This window comes from Manis javanica, chromosome 15 (assembly GCF_040802235.1).
Source record: "Manis javanica isolate MJ-LG chromosome 15, MJ_LKY, whole genome shotgun sequence".
Classification (NCBI taxonomy): domain Eukaryota; kingdom Metazoa; phylum Chordata; class Mammalia; order Pholidota; family Manidae; genus Manis; species Manis javanica.
The window spans coordinates 19,094,088-19,116,856 of NC_133170.1; the positions used below are offsets into that span (position 1 = coordinate 19,094,088).

The 22,769-nt window shown below is 39.8% G+C and overlaps 1 protein-coding gene across 2 annotated transcripts in view; it reads left to right on the forward strand.

Moving 5' to 3' along the window:
- Positions 1–22,769, forward strand: part of PLBD1 (phospholipase B domain containing 1) — a 53,206-nt gene that overhangs the window by 5,518 nt on the left and 24,919 nt on the right. The window contains exons 2-4 of one of the 2 annotated variants that reach the window (XM_037023063.2): positions 5,555–5,774; positions 17,303–17,386; positions 18,702–18,840. In XM_037023063.2, the coding sequence (XP_036878958.1) occupies positions 5,555–5,774; positions 17,303–17,386; positions 18,702–18,840 (443 nt within the window). The remainder of the gene's footprint in view (positions 1–5,554; positions 5,775–17,302; positions 17,387–18,701; positions 18,841–22,769) is intronic. The other variant, XM_073222364.1, reaches the window with a different exon arrangement.

A 22,769-nucleotide genomic window follows, 5' to 3' on the forward strand; every position in this document is an offset into this window, starting at 1 on the left:
CAAAATTTTATTGCTCAGGTTTGAAAACCACTTACTCTATCATAACAAGTCATTGTGTCTTCAGGTTCGGGGAAGGGGCCTACAGGATGGTTCGGTGGCCCAAGTGCTCCATGTGGTCTATCATAAATAAGGTGCTAGGAAAATTAGGTTCCAAATATGGGACAGAATGATTTAAACCATTTCTGATTATTTTACCATTTCTAAGACAGGGTTAGGACTTTTTTTTTCAACAGAAAACAATAAACTCAGAAAATATTCATCAGACTACACAAATAAAAGATATTTAATTTGAGTGTTTGGGTTTTTACATAGAAATAGAAAAATGATAGAGCTTTCTCTGTCTTTACTTATGGGAGAAAAACACTGTCTTTATTAAGTAACATTCCCTTTCCTTCAACAAATATTTATCAAGTGATTTTGATTTTGAGGATGTTGCTACTAAAAATGTTTAAATCTCATTTTTCTTTTCACAATGCCAGAGAAAATACCCACATGGAGCACTTGGGCCACCGAACCATCCTGTAGGCCCCTTCCCCGAACCTGAAGACACAATGACTTGTTATTTTAGACTAGCTTCTGTGAATGTTCTGATAAACACCACTTGCTTCTCAAACACAATTCACCTAGATGCATCACAAACATGTGCTAGATAGAGTGCTGCCCAGGTAGTGGTGAGCGGAAGGGGGCCCTGCCTTTGCAGAGCTAGTATAAAGGTAGGTTAGGGTCAGAATCACATACTGTTTTTCTATCTTTTCACTAGTATACTTTTCACACCATCCACCACCCAACACGGAAGTGTTTTTCAAAAATTAGAAAAATATAATGGTTAAAGTATTAAAGGATTTACGAAAATCAGAAACTAACATGGTACTGGGACAACCAGAGAGAGTTGATCCATGGCAAAAGCAATGAGGCATGGAGGACATCAGTTAGGGGTGGAGTGAGAAGCTCAGCTTCGGCTTATTTCTCAAAGCTCTTGCTAAATCAGTCCGCTTGTTAGCACACTTCAATGGTCAAATTCCCTCGAGAACTGGGTAAAGGTGTTTTTTTTTTTTTTCATGCATGGGGGCACACTAGTGTCAAAAAAAAGCACAGATTTGCAGAAGTTTATTATTTGTGGTCTGGAAACAAGATAGCAACAGCAGCCATGGAAACACAGCCCGGGCAGCTTAGATTGAGAGGAAGGCACAGCTTCTAGCAAACGGGCTGCTGAAATGGAAGGTGAGGGGAAGGAAGGCTAGGGGGCAAGATGAGAAATGCTAAATTTTCGAAAAGGAAACAGATAAAGTCGTGCCATATGGGTGGGGCTAGAAGGGAAGAGACTGACAAGGCTTACCCAGCTTCCTCCTTAGATGTTTTACAGTTCCTGTTTATGAGCCAGCCCCTGCTGCAGCGATTTGTGGCTACTTTTTTCCAGTCAGCCATCCCCTCTCATTTGCTACGAGACTCATTGGATGTGAAGGTAGAAAAAGAATGTGTGAGAAAAGCAGGGGAAGGGCCGAGGCCATGGCATGTGTGATTCCAAGTCAATGGAAAACATGTTGATTATATTTGGGAAGAGAAGTTTCTGGGAATGCTGCCCACAATTGTCAAATTATGGCAAACCAGCTTTATTAATAATTAGGCTATTGTTTGTCACCGGGAGTCTGTTGACAGTGTATTCTACACCTACCTATGTTTATTGACGTCATTACTCCCATTTAAACGTTTTTAAAGAAGGCACCATTATCGTCATGATTTTACGCAGAAGTAAACTAACTTTCTTGCCCAGGAGCATTCTTTAAGGGTCATAATCAGTATCAGCTTCTAAACCCTACCACGTCCCCGCCAATCAGCCAGCCCCCTAGGGCCAAGGTGCCATGATGCTCTAGTATTAAGATTATAGTCTTAGTACTATTCAATAGGCAATCTTTGTGTCAGAACAATAAAATGTTGAGTCAGTTTTGAATGCTGACATCAGATAACCCTACATAAATATTTAATCTAAACTTTCTAGTATCTTAACCACTAAAACTCAGTATGTCCACAACTAAACTTGTTATTGCCTCCCAGAGCTATTCCCCATCTGTTCACTCTCTTAGCAAATGATCTAACACCCACCCACTGAGTCTTAACCTAGAACCTGAGTCAGGCTGGCCTCCTCCCACCTCTTTGATGACCTGAATGTTAAGTTTGTCTTTAACCTGAGCAGCTGTGCAATGTTTCTTAGGCAGAGAAACAAATGCAATACATATCATTCCTTTCTCCATTTCTTTCTCCCCCCCCTTTTTTTTTCTCTTCCTAAGTCTCCCTTCCTTTTTTCACAAATATTTATTGCTTCTCTGTGTGGGTCAGGCACATGGTGCTGAATCTTTGGCCTCAAGGGGTTCATAGGCTAGGAGCAGGGGCAGACTGTATAAGGTGATACGAGCTAAAGAAGATATACGTACAAGTTACATTGAGCTTGTAGAGCAGCTCAGCCCCTGCAAACAGGGTCCTCCTTCCTGAGTCTTAAATAGCAATTTTGAGATTGCTAGGTGGTTACCAAGAGAAAAACTCTCAGGCAGAGGAAACAGCATATGTAGTCAGAAGGGTTGGGCCCAGTGATGGCAGGTGGGAAACTGATGTGTAATTGTTTCCAATCACAAATTGCATGATGGAGTGGTGGATGAAGCTGGATGGGTAGGTGGAAGCCAGATTATAAAGGCCAAGAGTATAAACTGAAGAATTTTATCGCAAGGAAACAAGCCATTGAAAGTTTTTGGTAGTCAGATAAACAAAGTAAGTTTTGCATTTTAGAAAGGTCACTCTGGCACAGTATGAAAAATGGATTAAAAGTCAGAGTGAGACAGGGACCATGGATGTAGTCAGAGTAGGGTGAGGGCCTCTGGAGGGGGCAGGGCGAGATATTTGCAGTCAGAACAATGTAACTACATGCAAGGAAACACCCCCTGCTAAAACTCTATATTAAACATTGAGCTCTAGAATTATTTTTCAGTGAAATCAGTTAATGTTCCCCAGATAAGGAAGAGTAGCACATGTTTTATTATGCTAACCATTTATAATCATGTGTAAGGTTCTCTTTAGCATACTAAAAGGCCCAGGCCTTTGTGTTACTATGTGCTATCTTTCTTCTTCAGATCTGATAAGTGATTTTGCATGCTGGGCAACTAATTTAGCAAGTAAGCCCAGGCATAAACAACACAGTAAAAGGCAGGAAGGATTCCACCTTAAAGATAAGATTGCATTTTAATACCCAAGAAGTTGTTAAGAAGTTAGAAATTCTTAACTTACTCTTTAGCAAACAATACCTCAGCCCACCTTGGGGGCTGAGCAGGTGGCCTTGTTTCCTGTGCCCCCAAGACCAAGATGCTGGTATCTCAGGGAGAAATCATCAGAGGAAGTTGCTTGTGTTAAGTTAATTCTAAATATTCAGAGACCACTTAACAAGTTCACACCCGTAAGTTTTTTCATGTTCTGAAAAATCGTCAGCTGCCTATAAAACCCCCTAGACAAGGCTCCACTACAGGCTCTCTTGTCCCCTCCTGGTGTGAGCCCAGAGCTTTATTCTCTCACTTTATTTCTAAATAAAAGCCTGTACCTTGCTCTCCTACCTTGACTTTGTGAAGCTCATTCTTCGGCTCCGCAAACAAGAACCCCGGCATCAAGAAGGACCTTGAAAAAAGCTTCCTTTTTAGTTAAGGCTGGTCGTGATACCTGAAGTAGCATAGAAATGTAGAGCTACAGTGAAATAAGCCAGGCGGAGATAGACAGGTACCAAATGATTTCCCTCATTTGTGGAGTGTAACAATGAAGCAAAACTGAAAGAATAAAACAGCATCAGACTCAGACTCCCAAGAAGGGACTAGCGGTTTACCAAAGGGGAAGGGTGGGGGAGGGAGGGAGGGGAGGGAGGGAGAAGGGGATTGAGGGGTATTATGATTAGTACATATGGGATAAGGGGGGATCATGGGGAAGACAGTGTGGCACAGAGAAGACAAGTAGTGACTCTGTGGCTCTTACTATGCAGATGGATGGACAGTGACTTCAATGGGGTGTGGGAGGGACCTGATAATACGGGTGAATGTAGTAACCAAATTGTTTTTCATGTGAAACCTTCATAAGATTGTATATCAATACTACCTTAATAAAAAAAATATAGAAACCAAAAAAAAAAAAAGAAATGTAGAGCTCAAGGGATGGTGATGGGGGAAAGATATTTAGGAGGTTTTGATTAAACATGAGCTATGTGAGGCGGGGAGGAAGTCTGAATGGCCTGGGGTTTCAGGCTGGAAGATCACAGAGAAAGCAGAAGGGGGAGGATGGGGTCGGGAGAGCATATGAGCTTTATTTTGGATATTTTGAATTTCTAGTACTTATGGAATCATCCAGAGGCGGTTAAGTGTGCTGTTGTGAATACAAGATAAAGAGAAGCCCATGGGAAGAATGAGGAAAAAGGCAGGCACGGGAGGAGCAGGTTCCGGAGAGAGCGTTGTCCCAGATGCACGGGAGGAAGGGGATTGAAGCATAACTGATCACCAGGGCCAAATGCTTTTGAAAGTTCATGTGACATTAGGATTCAAGGATTTCATTCGTGGCCCAAGCCAGAGAGGTGTGGGTGGCATGGGGGGAATGGGTGCCGGACTGCAGCAGGCCCAGGTGAGGAAGGTGGGGCGAAAAGCGTGTAGGAGCACCCCTCGTCCCAGTGGGAGAGGCCCGGGACTGCGCCAGGCCCAGCTGGCTTCCCAGCCCGGAGCATGGCCTCAGTGCGGATGCGCCGTAATGTCTGTAATGATTTCATGAAGGGAGGGGAGAGTCTGGCCAAAGCCAAATCCGGTCACAAGATGCAGACAGAGCTCCCGGGATGGGTTGACTGTTAGCTGTGGGACAGCAGGGCCTGTTAATACACTGAAGGTGGGCGAGCACTGCCGAGAGAGAGCGGTGGGATTCAGCAGTCAGAGAGACAGGAGGAGCCAGAGCTCCTGAAGAAAGTAGGGGCGCGGGGAACAGGACTGAGGTGGCCAGGAGAGGCGGGCCCAGGGCATGTGAGGGCGGGGCCCGGAATCATCAAGTGCTTCAGAGGGATTTTATGATTAGTGATGGTTTATATTTTTTCTGCAAAATAGGAAACAAATGTCAGGTGTGAAGCGTTAGGCAGGAGGGATGGGATAAGGAACCGCAGAAAATGGGAGCTTTAGCCCAGCTGCTGAGGGGAACGGAAGACAATGCTGACAGGGGCAAGAGCCCAGCCCTGGCTGAGTTCCGAGGTGGGTGAGACGCCCAGCTCTGGCCTTGCCTAGAATGCCGTCCCTCAGGAGGAAGCCCTGAGACCCACAACTTTGATGCTCCAACTACGCCCCCTGCCTTTGACCTAGTTTTGGTCTCTGGGCTCCTCCCCTTTGATTGGGACTCTAGTTACTCCTTGTAAGGACGACACATTAGAGTGGCAGATTTCCCAATTCTAATAGAATGAAACGCTTTAAAAACAAATTGTTGTTTCCTTGGGAAAACAATGAATGCATCAGCAAATCAGTTAAATGGCATCCAGTCATTATTCCCTTTTCTTTTCTTGCAGAAATGTATTATGCAACTGCATACTGGATGCCTGCTGAAAAGGCAGTACAAGTCAAAAACGTCCTGGACAGAAGTGGGGATGCCTATGGCTTTTATAATGACTCTGTGAAAACTACAGGCTGGGGCATCCTGGAGATCAGGGCGGGGTACGGGTCTCAGGAGCTGAGCAATAACATCATCATGTTTGTGGCCGGCTTTTTGGAGGGTTACCTCACTGCCCCGTAAGTACCTCAGTCATGATGGAGAACTACCAGCAACCCTTGTCCCTTTCTTTGTCCACCAGTGGCTCTTGACTTCCTGGATTTGTACACTAGAACCGAAAAATAGCCAGGGTCCTTCTCATGTGAGAGAAACATCATCAGAATTATATTTGTACCTATAATCAGTGCCCGCCTAGAAGGAACAAAGACCTTGATTGTGGCATTCTTCAGTTCTCATGACACTTTTTAAATCTGTCCTTCTCATGAAACTATTTTGACCGACAGATAAGCTATTTCGTCCTCCTAGGCATTTATTATCTGCTAGAAAGAAAAGGGGAGGTTGGAAGAACCACAGAACACAAAGTAATTAAACATAAAATGTAACAGCATTTCAGTAGTCTTAAAACAATGCTTCCGAGTGAGCAAAGATTTTAAATTGAAATTTTAATGTCTAATATTAATGTTCCTTCCAGTTCTATTGTTACTTGATTCTTGTGTCCTTGTCTTATAAAAATAGCAAGGCTGTAGTTAATAATAATGCCATCAGAACAGATCCTTTTCAGAGAAAAGCTCTTTAAGGAAGAGATAGTCTCAACTCATTTAATCAAGCCTCATCCTTTCTTTGATATAAAAAGTGTCTTGATGACTTGCCTTCTTTTATTCTGTGTGACCTCGATCGTCGAGTGCTCTTCAACCAAACCCTTTTGTGCACGGTTGCCGCCTTAGTCACAGTAAGAGCAATGCTGGTCTTAGCCTGTGTCCCCGGTGTTGGAGATTATACCAAATGTTAAATGGTTAGTTACTGGGCTCTGGCCGCCCAGCTTTATTTAAACTAGAAATTCTTGTTTTTGTTATACCAAGTTTTGTTACCCTACCATTTAAGTCCCCTAAAGAGTATACTAGATGGAGATGAATAAAGCTTTATAAGCTGTTTAAGATTCTAAAAATATGTTTAAAACTGTATTTATACATGTAAACTCTGAACTTTTCATCTACATCTTTGTCTGCTTATATATCCACTGGTTCTGACTGCATGATTTAAATGGAGTTGAAAGCGTGGAGAAGTAATTTGGACTTAAGTTGTGTGAATATAAACAGATGAACTTATAAGTGCTTATACATTAATGGGCTCTTCAGGGAAGCTCTTGATAGAAGAGAACAGATCTAATCTGAGACTGGTGAGGATAAGCAGGCCGTCCTTGGACACTGGCATCGTGCCAGAGAGTTTGACAGTCAGGGCTTCTAACGAGGGTAGCACTTCCAATATTCCTGTGTCTCATAACAGCATAAATTTTAACACCTCACTTTTGGGGGTGACTTTATCATTTCATCTTACTCTTAATATAAAGCATTGACCTGTCCTTGAGTACCTTTAACGATTTGACTGAGATAATCCATAGAAATATGGATTAATATGCATTCTATTATGAACTTTTACAATACTTCTGTATTAGAATAAAAATTAACTTTATTTCTTAAATCCACTTTCCTATAATTCACTAACTACTTTGTTTGCCTTTTCACTGCGTCCTTTCAAAGAAAATCCAACATGTATAAGTCTTCTAAGATTAAAACAAACAACTTCCTGCATATTGTGACTCATTTTGAGGATCTGGCAACTGAATCTTCCTTCCCTTGAGACCAGTAGTGGCAAGTGCTTGAGTGAGGGACAGGCGGCTTGGTAACCTCAGTCAGTACTGGATCCTTACAGAAAAGTCAGGAAACCCTTGACAGCAGAGAAAAGGGTGCTTTAATCATCAGTACTAGGGAAGTCCTGGAGGAAGCCATCGTAGTGGGCCAGAGCAGTCAAAGGAGGCTTGGTGGAAGGAGTGAGTTGTAGGTCTGGGGCCTGATAGATGAGAACCATTTGGCTTGGCTGGGGAGAGGGGGAAAACTTCTGGGTGGCAGGAAACAGAACAGAGTACGGAAAAAAAGCACTGAGTCTGAAATTCACATTGCATTTACAATGAGCAAGGAGTAGAGGCTCCACTGAACAAGCAGAGGACAAAAGGTTTAAAAAAAAGCCTGTATTGCAGAAGGCCTTGGATGGAGGCCCATTCAGGCAGTCGTTTTGTATTCCTAACTGTGACAGTTCTGCTCACGTGCTCAAGAATGGGCTTCCTGTCTTGGGCCTCAGTCCTGCAGACTTGGATTATCCCACTGGACAGGAGAAGATACTGGTGAACAGGAAGAGGCATGATAAAGACCTGAGGGGGCTGGTGGAAGAGAGGGGTCAGTATTTACATAAGAGGAATGAGAAGGAGAAAGAGAAAAAGCAGAGGGAAGGAGAGAAGGGGGGAGGGAGGGAGGGAAGGAGGGAGAGAGGGAGGGAGAGAAGGAAAGGAAAGGAAAGGAAGGAAGAAAGGAGAAGAATTACAGTGCAACTGTTTTCAGAAGGACACTTTAGAAGCTTCTTTTCAGGGGCTATCACTAATTGCATTACTGAAAAAAATCAAATAAGTAGGGGACTTTCTAAATCAGCATGCATTTAAAGGACTTGCTTTGCACCTACCTCTAAGCTCAGAATAGAGGGATGTGACCCATCATGCTTAAAGCAGCCCCCTGGCAAGGGGTTGGTGACCAGGGGGAGAGGGAAGAGGCTATGGCTGCCCCCTTCCTCTTCTGATCAGCCCAGGAGATGTAGGTTTGTTACACATTCTGATGCCCAGGAGCTAGTTTTGAAGGAAGGAGATCTGCCAAGTGGAGTAGGGAAGCTTGGCTCACAGTGAGAGTTCTGGCAAAGAGACAGAACAGAGGGGATTCTGGAAGGACTCATGGGATTGCGACTCCCAGACCAAAGGCCACTGTCGTAGGCATCAGTGCAGCTGCCCAGCCCATCGTAAGCTGTCCCATCTGAGCAGTGACAGGCAGTGTGGATCCCTCTGAGGAAAGGTACTTGGCATTCCCTGGAGTACAGCAGAAGGCTTAAAATGTCAACCATCTGGAAGCTGTGACTGTAGCCACAAACCAACAGAGGAGAAGGACTACACATCCCAGCCTAGGTTTTGTTTGTTTGTTTTCAGCTACACACAGGCAGTTGTCTGAGATGCAATCATGTCTTCATACATAAAACATCATTTTATCAACTTAAAACATACACTGCTGGGGACTGTTGCTTGTGTATACTTGCAAGGTGTGATCCCACATTCCAAGACACAGCCTTGGAACAAGGGCGTCTGAGCCTGGCTGAGGAGGTGAGTTTATGCCAGAGACTGAAAGAAAGAGCTGCCTTTTCTCATTTTCTCCTCAGCTTGCAAAGTCGCTCAGGCAGCTGCCAAGAACAGCGGGAAGTTCAGGGTGGCCACTTTTCCCTGCATTACCACCTTTAAAAATGGAGTGGTCTTCCTTATATTCTCCTTAACATTGCGGGGAGCAGGTGTGTGAGGCAATTGATATTATGGGATGCACAACTGAGATAATCAGATAAAGAGATGGTTTAACCACCTCAGAAGATATGATTTGTTCTTCCCAACCTATGAAATACTTGAGAGATCAAATGAAAACACCTGAAGAAGAAACCTCCAATCCACCATCATTTCTTTTGACATGTTCAGTAATTTGTTGTTACCTTGAACTTCTACATCACTTCCCAGATAACAACTGGGTCCTGGGCCCAGGCCTTTGTCCTTTATCATGAAGCTCCTGGCCATCTACCTGTGTGGTTCCTGTAGAGTTACTAATCATTTGCAGCCAGCAGCACATCCAGTGGGCCACTGCGGGGAGCAGGTGTTCCTAAAGATCCTCTAGATCTTTCCAGGAACTTCTCTCACTGTCTTTCTCTTCCTCGCACTCCCTTTCTCCCTCACTTTCCACTGTTCCTGCCCCTGCTCATCTCCTGAGGAGTCATTCGCTGCAGGATATTGACATTACCACACAAACATTCATTCCAGGTGGGCTCCCGAGCTATACTGATGCCCCCTCAGACTCTGATATCTGCTTCCTAGCAACTCCTGGAGCTGTGATTCCTGAGAACCAGTCTCTGCCTTTCCCATGTCCTCCTGTTGAGCTACTGTTCAACCTTCAAGTTCCACCTCAGATGCTATCTGCTTGATGGAGCTTTTTCTGATGTCATTCCTATTGAATTGGAGCTCCCTATCTTCTCATTCATCTTTATATTCCTCAGACGCCTGGCACAGTTCTTCTGCCCCCATCAATTACTTAGTTACATACTTCTTAGGCTTAATTGAATCCTCCTGTTGTTCCAGTTCTGTTAGAGATGAATCAGAAGTATGAGGTACACATTTCCATGTAATATGGTGTCTGGCAGCCTTAGCCAAAGGGTTCCTTCCTTCATTTTTTAACTCTATAAGTGACTTCCTAAGAGCTGCAAACTCAGACTGTCTGATGTCACTAATGATGTATAAGCTGATAGTCATAGATAGATTTTTAATAAAACGAATCATGATGCCTTTCTGGAAAGCATGGTGATGAGGCTGTGGAGACCCGGTCTGCTCTAGTATTGAATAAAGTGGCTGACCTCTTGGGTTGCAGAGGCAGCTAAGGAGATGACCTCCTCTGTTACCCAGTTTGAGTGAGTGAATTCAGTGTAATGGCCACTTATTACACTACTTTGTGCCAGGCTGTGTGGATGGAGAGGGAGGGAGGGGGGAAGCTACCTTCCTAGTACCTTCCTCAAAAAGGACTCCTTTTCAGTTAGTATGTTGACACAGTCACTAAAACTGTGATGAAAAGAGGCTCTAGCAAGATCATGACACCAGCAGAGAAAGGGGTCAAGGCGGTACAATGTTTGCCTTTGGCCTGCTGCCAAGGACACCTCAAGGATCTCCTCCATACTCCCAACCTGCTCCTTTTGATGTTAGAGACTAAAAATGCTTCTGGGTCAAGGCTGTGGGCAAAGCAAAGACACAGTCCCACCCTCAAAAGTATCAGATGACCTATAAATTGGTAATTATTTGAAACTTAACACAAACCACAAAATAGTTATAGAGATGGTGACGATGAAAATGACGATGATGACTAGCACTCATACAGCATTTTAAATGCGCAAGACACTGTTCAAAGCATTATATATGTTAAACTATTTAATTCACAACAATGCTATGAGGCATATATCATTATTATCCCCATATTACTGATGTGAAATGTGGGCACAGAGGTTAAGCAACAAGCTGAAAGTAATGGAGCTAGTAGGCAGGAACCAGGATTAGACACCAGGTTGTCTAGCTAGAGTTAGTGCGTGTGTGCACACATGCATACACAGGTGGATTAATCACTGGGAAGTATTGAAGGAGGCTGATCCAGTCTCAGTCCCAGGTAGTCAGAATGATTAGGAAAGAGTAGGAGACAGCACATGGCAAGTGCTAAATGATGTGATATTAACATAATGCAAAAAGGTTCAGGAAAAGTGGGTGTACATGTACCTTCATGATTCTTACATATGAATGCATGTGAGGGATGGAAACATGAGCAAAGTCTCAGCCAAGTTGGGGGACAACTTGCTGACTTTACATACCAGAGGAGCTGAAACTAAACCTAACATATCCATGATGTGAATACTAGTGTTAGCTCTGTTTGATAAGAATTTGGAAGCATGGAGAAGTTGGGAATCTCACTTATGGTCATATAGCTTAGAAGCAGTGGAGTCAAGCTTTGAACTCAGAATTCAAAGCCTCTACCCTTAACTGCTGTACTGTATTGCTCCACTGCACAAAACTGTGGGGTCCCAGGCCCAGGGATCAAAGAAGGGCCTCATCTGGACAAAACTGCACACGGACTGCATTCCTCAGAGACTGTGAACAGGGCAGGATCAGTCGAGGCCTCCACTTCTGATCTCAATAATCTCAACATGGAGGTTTCTCTTCCCCTGCTCTGAATGTCAGAATTGAAAAATCTGGCCCCTCTTTTCAAAACAAGGGAAAACTTTCAGTAATCTAACTCAGTTGTCTTCCTGTATCTCCATTGTTTTGTCTGCCATTGGGTAAACATCCTCAGCGGCTACTTCCAAGTCAAGATTAATGTCCCTATGTTTCAGGGCTTCTCAACCTAGGCACTGTTGGCATTTTGGGTTGCATTATTCTTTGTTGTGGGGGCTCCCTTGTGCATGCAGTATGTTTAGCAGCATCCTTGGCCTCTACTCACTGGATGCCAATTATAACTCCCCCCAGTTCCCTACAGCATGACAACCAAAATGTCTCCAGCCATTGCCAAATGCTTCCTGGAGGGGAAAATCACTCCAATTGAGAAACACAGCCCTATTCTGTAATAGACTGAAAAACTGAGGGGATCTGGAACTCGGTACAGGAGTGTCTGAGGATTTCTGCCCTGGGAAGATTCACTCTGGATTCAGTGAGGCTGAATAACAATAATGGAACATGGTGGGGTAAGAGGGTTTATACCAAGCTTATTCTCATGGTGGCAGGTTGAGTGCTGGAATCACATCTGCCTCCAAAAAGTCTGCAGTCCATCTCTGTCTCTGCCTCCAGAAAGAGTGTTGGGAGGAGCTCTTTATATAGTAACACTGACAATACTGGCTCATTACCGTCAGGTGTGTAGGCATTAGCCAACACAGTAAGCCAATTGCATCATCAAGTAGATTAGGGTCAGGTGTGGATCCTGGCCATGGTAACTTCCATTTTCCCTACAAGGAGCTAGGCAGGGTACAGTGATGGAGACTTTGGGTAAAAATATGACTTTTTTGTTTCCTCACCTAAGTGAGAATTGTAGGTCATTAGTCTACAAATAATTTATTGCAAAAAATAGAACATTTTTTAAATATAAATCATCTAAATGTTAAGAGCCCTTTCCTCCTGATTGCAGAAAATGCTACCTACTCATTTCTGTATAAACAAAATAATTTATCATTTAAACTGAGTCAATTCTGAATGTTCCACTCCTCTTCCAAACATTTTTTTCCCATAATTTTTGGCGTTACTGAGGCATCTTAGGGGGAAGGGAGATATTTATCAGTGGTGTGTCCCTCTCTGGCATCCAGCAAGTTGGAACAATCTCATTTACACTTTAGCTTGAGTAAGTCCCCATCTGACATCTGATGAAGTTCCATGTCTCCATGGTCTCCAGATGCATAATCAGTGCCACCTGAGGCTGTAGTATTTCCCACAAGTGTAAGTTCTCTTCCCGCAGCAGGTCCATCAGCTCCCAATGTCCACTTAACCCACCCTAGGCCATAAAAGAAAATGTTGACTGCTCCACAAAACTCACTAAGGTGTGCAGGGCTACTGCATTTGGCTCATGAACCGAGGAAGACCAGGCAGCCATCCCTACCTCCCTATACAATAATGGGATTGGAAACTATGGTGTGGCTGCCTCCTTGGGCAACTAAACCCAGTGCTCCAACTCACCTGGGGTTTCTGCATTCCATCCACCTGATGTATGAGGCCAGGGCAGAGGGTCTCTTCCTGTCACCCATATACCTATCTAGCTATATTGCTGTGTTCTCCCTCAGTTTTAGAAGTGGTGGAAAGGGGAAAGCAATCAACCCGATAGAATAGATGTGGCAACATAAAAGATACATTTAAAAAAGTTAAATGTGCTAATTCAATTTTTAAAATGTATTTACAAATAATTTGAAGGAAAAGTTCTCATGAAGTTGATGCCATTTAAGGACCGTAAAAAAAAAAGACTTTAAAGGATCTTAATGTTGCTTATCTCTCAGTAAAACTCTATTTCCATTTTATTGGTTTCAGTTCTGAAAACTACTAGATAAAGGATATCTGAAGTTCCAGAGTACAGGAAGCCAAATTCCCATTCTTGAAGTCTGTGTCACCTCGTGTTTACAGTGCTGACTTCCCGAGGTCAATTAAAATTATCCATAAAAATACAGAACTAGGACTTTAGCTAAACTTTCAATATAGAGGGTAAAGAGGCCAGAGGTTCAAAGTCTGACCCGCTTTGCAGTGCTGACTTCCCTAGGTCAACTTAATCATCAATAAAAAACCAGAACTAGGACTTTAGCTAAACTTTCAGTCCAGAGGGTACAACAGGCCCATGGTTTGACCCACTTTGCTCCAGACTTAAAGCAAATGATAAAATATATAGAAAGAGAGCATTGTAGTGATAGAGCTGGGCTCCAAAACAAGATTAAACATGTCCTGAAACAGAAATGGAAGAGAAAACAATGTGATGAAGTATGAATCTGCAGGTGTCTTAGCACAAAGCAGCCAGAGACAGACACCCCTGGCTGATGCGTGAAGGCCTCGGTGCTCTCAGTGAGCTAAGTCAAGGCTGGGAAGCTGAAATAACCTTGCTGTTTTGGGCTGTTCATAAAATAGGAAGCCACAGAGTAACTTCTGTTGATGTACATTGCAGTGTACAGATTAGTAAGAAACCATGAGCTTGAGGGAGGCTGGGTGGGGGAACAAGGATCAAATCATCCACATACTGGTTCAATTACAGATATATCTGGAATATTCCATAGGAAAGATGTCTCAGAAAGCCACCATACAAGACCTGATTTTCAGGGTGCACATGGAGGGGAAAAATGAGAGGAGAGAGAGAGCAATATGAGAATTTAAACAAGCAAATAAATAAAATGTCTGCACACTAAAGTTCCAGAATATACAAGAAAATTGAGTGCTAAGAAAATCAACATTAATATTGTGAACACACTCTAGTTTAGTTTTACAGAATGGTTTAATAAAGACTTTAAATGTGAAAGACACTCTAAGGTATAAAGGAAGTAAAACTTGAAGAATTTAGGAAACAAGGAGAAATAAGTCAGTTTAAAAGAACCTGCCTGAAATATTATAAATAGAAATTAGGGAAAATTTGAAAAATATATAAATAAATTGGGCAAACCCTGGACTGGACACAATCAGAAAAAAAATTCTGAATCAGAAATTAGTATTGAGGAATTTATATAATACATTGCCCAAAGAGATAAAGAACAAAAATAATGAGAAAGCTGTTAGTAGATAGAGCAGTTTGATTGAGAAACTCTGAAATGTCTATTAGCAATCCCAGTAAGCGACAGGAGGGAACTGCAGATAAACAGTAGTTGACAGGGTAATAGTTGAGAATTTATCAAAATCGAAAAAGACACGAGTCCTTAGTTTGAAAACATAGCTATTAAATTACTACAACACAGTGGGTGAAACTACAGACCAATGAAGATTAAAAAGAATAATCTTAAAAGTGATCAGAAACAAAAGACATTGACTACAAAGGGATATCGCTAGGCTGACAGCATACTTCTCAGCAGCAATAATGGAACCAGAAAATCTAAGGATAATAGCTTAAAATTCTCAAGAGAAAATAATTAGGACTTTATAACTATTTAAATCATCCAAGAGCAAGGACAAAATAAGGATATTTTCAGATATGCAAGTTAAATATTTTGCCACCCATGACATCTGTTGAACTATTATAGGATATATGCTAACAAGAATAGCAGGAAAAGTTTGGGATCCAAGGAGCAATAGTTAATACAAGAAACAGAGATTAATAGAATGTGATTGTAAAGTTAAAAAAAATAGAAAATTTTAAAATACAGATAATTTTTAAATTAAAAAGGTAAAACAATCTGAACAATAACAATAGGGGATGTCAACAGGAAGGTAAAACTTGCAAAAATATGTATCATGTTTGGTAGACAAAAGAAATACAAAATTCATTTAGACTTTATAAGAAAATACACAGTTAAGAATGCTTAAAGTTTTTAATGATGATTACTAAAAGAATAGAAATATTTTACATATTTGTCTTACATATTAAAAATTTTACATACTAAAAATCTTACAGCACTTAAATCAGCAGAAGGAAAAATGGATAATGTCAATGTTATCTAAACAAGGAGACAAAGGAATGGCAGATGGAAAACAGAAAAGATTATAGAAATAAATCCAAGCACATAAAAATCACAATAAATGTTAATGGATTATTTTTATCAATTAAAAATGTTTAATTGGGATTGAGGCCTGCACAGGTCCCAACCTGCCCAGAGCTCGGGGGTTGTTGTCTGCTTTACTAAGCAAAGGAGAGGGTCTGTCTGCTGGGAGGACAATGTTGTCTTCTCCTCTGAAAAACCCCCATACACAGTTGGCTTGACTATCTTCCAGAAATAAGAAGACAAGGATAGAGCACTCCCGAGCCTGGGCTTTCAGTTAATACAAATATAGAGAGAGTGGTTATAACCAGAAAGTCCAAACTGAGGTGTGGTTACCTCCAGAATTCATCACTCTAACCCCAGCCTGGGATTCCTCACAATCATAGAAGTGGATTTGTTAACAACAAAATAATAATAATACAGTTTAAAACATGTTTAATTGGTGAGATCTTGTTTAAGGGTTCAGACTTGCAAGTACATGACAGACAAGGAGGTCCTGGAGAGCTCACACACAATGGAGTGATAGTCAACAATACTGGAGTATAAACTTCAAAGTCACCGAGAGACTAGATCTTAATTGTTCCCACCACAAAAAAGAAATGGTAATTATGTGACAAGATAGAGGTGTTAGCTAAGGCTACAGTGGCAGTTATACTGCAGTACATAAATGTGTTGAATTATACATCCTTACATGTACATTATATACTGTAATTCACACAATGTTCTATGTCAATTATATCTCAATAAAAAAGTTTACTGTAGAGCATGAGACATATTTAATTTTTTTTAAGGAACCTGTAAAATAAAGAATCCCAAATAGCCAATAATCCTGAAGGGAATGGAAATGAAAACAATGAGAAACCATTTATAACTTCAAATTTTCACAAATTAAAAAGTCTGACCATGCCAAGTGTTGGTGAGGCCGTGGAGCAAGAAGTCTAATATGTAGCTGGTGGGAATATAAATTGGTACAGTCACCATGGAGAGCAATTTGGCAATATTTAGTAACTACAGATAATACAGAATATTCCCTCCAGCAATTCTACTTTTATGTATTATATATATATCCTAGATGAAGATGCAAATGTGTAAAAACAGTCATTTACAACAGTGTTTCAAGTTACATTGTAATAGTAAAAGTTAAAAAACCATTAAGTGCCTCTCATGGGAATTCATCCATGAATTCTTATATAGTCATATCATGGAATCAGTAGATGAAAGGAATAAAGCTGCAGATGGTAACAGATGTTTCTTTGAAAACTGTCATGTTGAGAGAAATAAAGTTAGAGTGGTAATATCTTATATTTTTTTCTGAAACAGAAATAATACATTATTTATAGTTAAATATACATAATAGTGATGGTATAAGAACATGCATAAGGGTAAAAAAATCACTAATTCAAGATTGTAGTTACCTCAGGAGAAGGGTGGGTAATTAGTATCAGGAAGGTGAACCCAGGGCTTCAACTCTGTGTAATGTTTCATTTCTTTTTAAAAATGAGTGGACATAGAAAAATATAATAACTTAATAAAGTGAGGTAGGGGGTGTTTGGGTATTTGCTATATTCTATGCTTCTCTAATATGTTGGAAATAGTTCCCAATCTTAAATTATGTGTTTGATTTATTAAAAAAATAGTAGGAAAGGTTTGCAGTAGGGGACATATTAGGCAAAAGATTGGGTGATTTACTGGGATGGAGAAATCCAAGAAGAAAAAGGAATGTAACAATTTTCATCTGTTGTTGCAGACACATGAATGACCACTTCGTTAACCTCTACCCACAGCTGATTACAAAATCGTCCATCATGGATAAAGTGCAGAAGTTTATGGAGTACGTATAATAATAGCCTTCCTCTTGTTATTGAGACTGCAGGGCCTGAATCTGTCATTTCCAACAGTGTTCGTTTGGCAATTTCTGTTTCTATCTCTTAGGACGCTGGGGTTGGCCTTAGGACACTGGGGTTGGCCTCGTAAGTAATGCTGAGCCTTTTGGGGTATAACATGAAAACTGGTTGCAGACAACATGTCCTCTAACTTAGCTCTTTCAAACATTAGGTTGAATAGCATATTATCAATTGCTTGACATCTAGAAAGAGACACCACCAGTGTAAGATAGACAGGGTTAGATCTCCAGATCGCTTCTACCTGGAAACGCCTCTCCTTGCAGGGACCCCTCCTTCTGTCTTTTCATGGACCTGGTGACTAATCTTAGCTGGAGTGTTACCTAATATCTAAAGCCAATTCTCAACAATCCCTGGGAATATTTCCATTTTAATAAAATTTTCTGAAGACTAATAATTCTCAATATTCAGAAAATTTGATTTGTGTTTGCGGGATTGCAGACTATGAGATTAATCTGGGGACAGAAGGACCCTAGGCTTGGCCCTCCAAATCTCACACTAAGCAACTTCTTCATCAAATAAGTCCTCCAAGTCATCAGTTCAAGATCTCTGGGCTAGGTCCTGTGAAGCAACGACATTGTATTCCAAGATTGATCTAGAGATAGCCTGAACACGTCAGAAAGAGCTTTCAGTATACCAAGTTACGTCATATTATTCCCTGTAAAATGCAGAGAACTGAAAGGAGAGGCAGGATGCAAGAACTGTATAAATATAAACAGGATGTGTTTGCTAAGCCTGCTCCAACAGAGGCATTGAGGCACTTAGCTAGCAACAGACTGAGACGGAAAAGCCAAAAACTACAGAAATGATCTGGCAGAACAGAAACATAAAACCACCCCATCCTTAGGAGTTTTTATTTGCTCCTATTTAACTTCACCACTTGTACATACAAAAATACAGTTTATCAATTTATCCTTACTGATTTAGTGAGACAATATTATTTTATATGACATGTATCTGAACAGTCCATCCTTGATTTTCTTAGGCCTCAGTGGCGCAGGTAGGTAAATATTGCACTTGTGTTTGAATTTGAGATAGAGCAAGGCGGAAGCTGTAAAGGAAGAGCCATCATCCTAAGAAATGTAAAATTTAGGATTTTCAAAGTGATTTGAATGTTACAGGATCCAGAATTTAAATTATACCAGCATAAGTATCTGAACATACAGTCTCTAAATGCCTGGGTTCAGTTTAGCTTTGCATGAGCAAGCATGGAGACTTCCACTGCTGATCTAATTTCTCTTTTAGGAAGCAAGACCAGTGGACCCGGAGTAACGTCAAATATCACAAAGATGATCCATTTTGGAGACATACAGGCTATGTTATGGCACAAATGGATGGGCTGTATGTAGGAGCAATGAAAAGGGCTACAGTAGAAAAGACAAAGGTAAGACTTTTAAGAAGCTACTCAGAATTGATACGGTGTGCCAACGATATTGAAAAGTATCCTTAACATTCCAGTTCAGCAGCGCATCAGATTAGGACTAGAGTATAAATTCTTTACACACAAACACATGTCTTATCTATCATATTGCTACCACCTGACTCATTGTCTGACACACAATTCAAGTTTAACATATGAGTAAACCAACTTGTTGGTATTTTCTCCATCTCTTTCATAATGCTGCACTCTGGAGTAGATTAAAGAGCTTGGTGAAAATGCACTGAGTGTTTCACCTAATAAAGCTAGCATTGTAGATGATACAGTTGTTAAGGCAAAATGTCTCAGTGTACAAGTGCTATGCTTCCCATTCTCCACAAAGTACACATGTACATACGCATATACATCATAATATTTTTTAGAAAGCATTACTGAATCATTGAAGATTCGAAGGTATTGTGTACTATACTTTCAAAAATTACAGAGATTTTGCTTCCTGATGGTATATACATACACACACACACACACTGGACATACATATATACATGTACACTGGGCAAAATACATGGGCAGTTCATATAACAGTGATATACAAAATTTTAATCACATAAGTTCAGCGTTGTTCATTAGAAATACAAATGAAAACCACACTGAGAAATACTTTCTCATTTGTCGATTTGGTAAAAATTCCAAAGTGTGGAAGCATACTCTGTTGGCAAGGCTGTGGGGGAAAAAGGCACTTTCCTAACATACCGGTGGGAATACAAAAGGCTATGGACAGATTGGAATTTGGTACCAAAATCATGTATACATTTACCCTTTGATCCAGCAATCCCACTTCTAGGATCCTCACAAAGGTTTACTGGCAAAAATACAATGTGGCATATGTGTAGGCCTATTCATTGCAGCTAATTTGTGATAGCAAAAGACTGAAAACAGCCAACTGTATAGAAGCCTGGCTGCATAAATGATGTAGGTATAGACAGGAATGAGCTAGACCTCATACACTTATAGAGTGACCTTCAGGATCTGTTAGTAAGTGTAAAAAAGTAAAGTGAAAACCAGTGTCTTGTTTGCTACTTTTTATCTAACATGGAAACAGGTAGATAGACAGATGATAGGTAAGGAAGTAGGTAGGTGGATTTTCTTATCTTTCCAAGAAGAAACAGTAATGAAGAATAAACCATAAACTTAAAAAAAAAAAAGCTTAAGAAATTAATTATGAGAAAGGAAGAAATAAGAGTGGAGGGGACGGGAATGAAAACTATATTTCTCCAAATGTACCTTTATACAATTTGACTTTGGAACCCTATAAATGCTGCTTCTAATTATGAAACAAAATTTAGTCACATAAAAGCACAACAATCCCTAAAATCTGAAAAACAGATTGACATAAAGCTATCTAATTGTATGTCAAGTTCATGGCATAACCACACAGAAAGCAGTTATTTCAAGTGACCTTAAGAGACAGTTACTACTGTGTATCCTTAGTGGGATAGTCCCAAGGACAAGAAGAACCACCAAAAAAGCAAAAATGAAAACAAAACAACCTTAAGCTGTATTTAGTAATCACTCTTTAGTAATGCTATTGATATTGTTATTTTGAAATTTGATAGATTTCGATAGATAAATATAGCAAGGTAAAATGAGTAAGTAGATATGTTGGATATCAAGATTTTCAGCTTAAGAAAAATCAGTGAAGTAAAGACCCTGTATTTTTTAAAGTTGTTATATAGGTAGGAAATAATTACTTCTGGCTTCTTTAAAAAAACTACTTATTTCTTTCCATTGTTCCCTGAAAAGGCCTAGAAGTAATGGCAATAATAGCAATGACCCAGTAGCACTGAGCCTTCCCTAAGACACTATGACTCAGGGTAGGCCACAGTGTCTTAAGCAAGACCCAAAAGTACTAGCCATGAATAAATAATAGATAAATTCAGCTAATTAAAATGAATTCCTTTTATCAGAAGACACTATATAGAGAGTAAAAAGATAAGCTATAAACCAAGAGAAAAAAATTGCAATACATTTAACTGACAAAGAATTTGCATCTAAAATACATAAAGAACATCAACAAATAAATTTTAAAAAAAGAATCAATGAACAAAATACATCAACAGGAGCAATGAGTGAAATACATCAACAAGAATTTCACATAAGAGGAAATACAAGTGACTCATAAATGTGAAAAGTGGTCAGTTTCAAGGAAATACATATTAAAATCTTAATGAGATGGTATTACACACCAGACTTGGGAAATCTCAACAATTGCTGGAGTTACTAAATTATTACAACCACTCTAGGGAAGATTGGGCATTACTTGAGGCATTTGAAGGTAATGCATATTCTACACCTTAGGAAATCAATCCAGAGATTAGAGCCACTCTTGCACATGGGTTCCATGTACATAAAAATTCACAGTATAATTATTTTGCTGTGGACTGGAAATATCCCAGATGTTCATATAAGTATATTGTGATACTATAAATTCATGGAATGGGATAACATATAGCAATGAAAATGAACTATTTCCACCCTATTAACATCAGTGTCAAAAAGTAATATTGAGCAAAAGAACGCATTTGTATGCATTCCATTTGTATACATTCCATTTGTATGAGTTCCATTTTTATGAATTCATAAGCAGGCGAATATAAAAATACATATTGTTTAGGGATTCATACATAGAGGTAAAATAATGGAAAAGTAGATAATGAACAACATCAAATTTAGCAAAGTGGTTGCTACAGGAGGGAAGGAGGTAGATGAGTTTAGAGACTTGCAAACTTAAATTGTGCATATACAGCTTTATTGTTTCATATGTATATACTTCTTAATTAAAAAAATAAAGGCAAATTACAAACTGAAAAAATGTTTACAATTCATATCAGAGACAATGAAATAATCTACTAAACTTAAAGAACTCTTAAATGTCATTAAGAAAAAGAATAAACTGAGCCACTCTGTCGTATACTTGAAACTAACATAAGATTGTATATCAATGATACTTCAATTTTTAAAAATTTTAATAAAAGAATAATCTGGAAGAAAAATAAAGCATATGAACAGTTCATACACACACACACACATAAAGCCAACCATTTTTAAACATACATTCAGTCATTTTCATAACAAAACAAAATGCCAATGTAAACTATAAGACTCATATTGGAAATAAAAATGTTCAATATGTTGTTGAGGCTCTAAGAGTATAATTTAAAGAAGCTCACTGAAGATAATTTGGCAATTACCTATTAAAATCAAAATCACTTCTAGGAATCTACCGTGTATAAAGACTCACACACATACAAAATGATGCGTCCAAGACTGATTGTAAAACTGGTATAATAGCAATAAAAGACTAGAAGCCACCTCAAAGTCCATCAGTAAAGTACAGCTGAGCAAAAAAGCTATGGTATAGAGGCCTTCAGATATGATCTGAGGGTCAGAAGGGAGCCATTTATCTCTGGCTAGAAAAAAGAGAAGTTAACAATGCAACTTTCTATTTATTGCTCACTGCAAAATAAATACCTTAAGTAACCTCTGTCTTTTAGGTATGTGGTTATTATCTCTGCTGAAACTACCTTAGATTTAATAAACTGTCCAGAAACATGAATTCCACCTTCATATAGATTCTTTTAGTGGAAGAAACACTGTTACAAAGATACAAACTGACTTTACATTGATGAAAATAAATTTAAAAAATATAATATAATGCATCCAGCCATTGGAATACAGTTTTAAAGAATGAGGATGAGTTTTATATCCAAGGTCTCCAAGATATTAAATTATAAGCAAAAAGAGAAAAAAATTAAGGTGAAGCATAGTGCACATAATACATTATCATTTGTGTAAAAAAATAAAGACACTTTAAAAGATTCAGAGAGAGACACAAGACACCAATAAAAGTGGTTAAACAGGAGATAGGGTGGGAC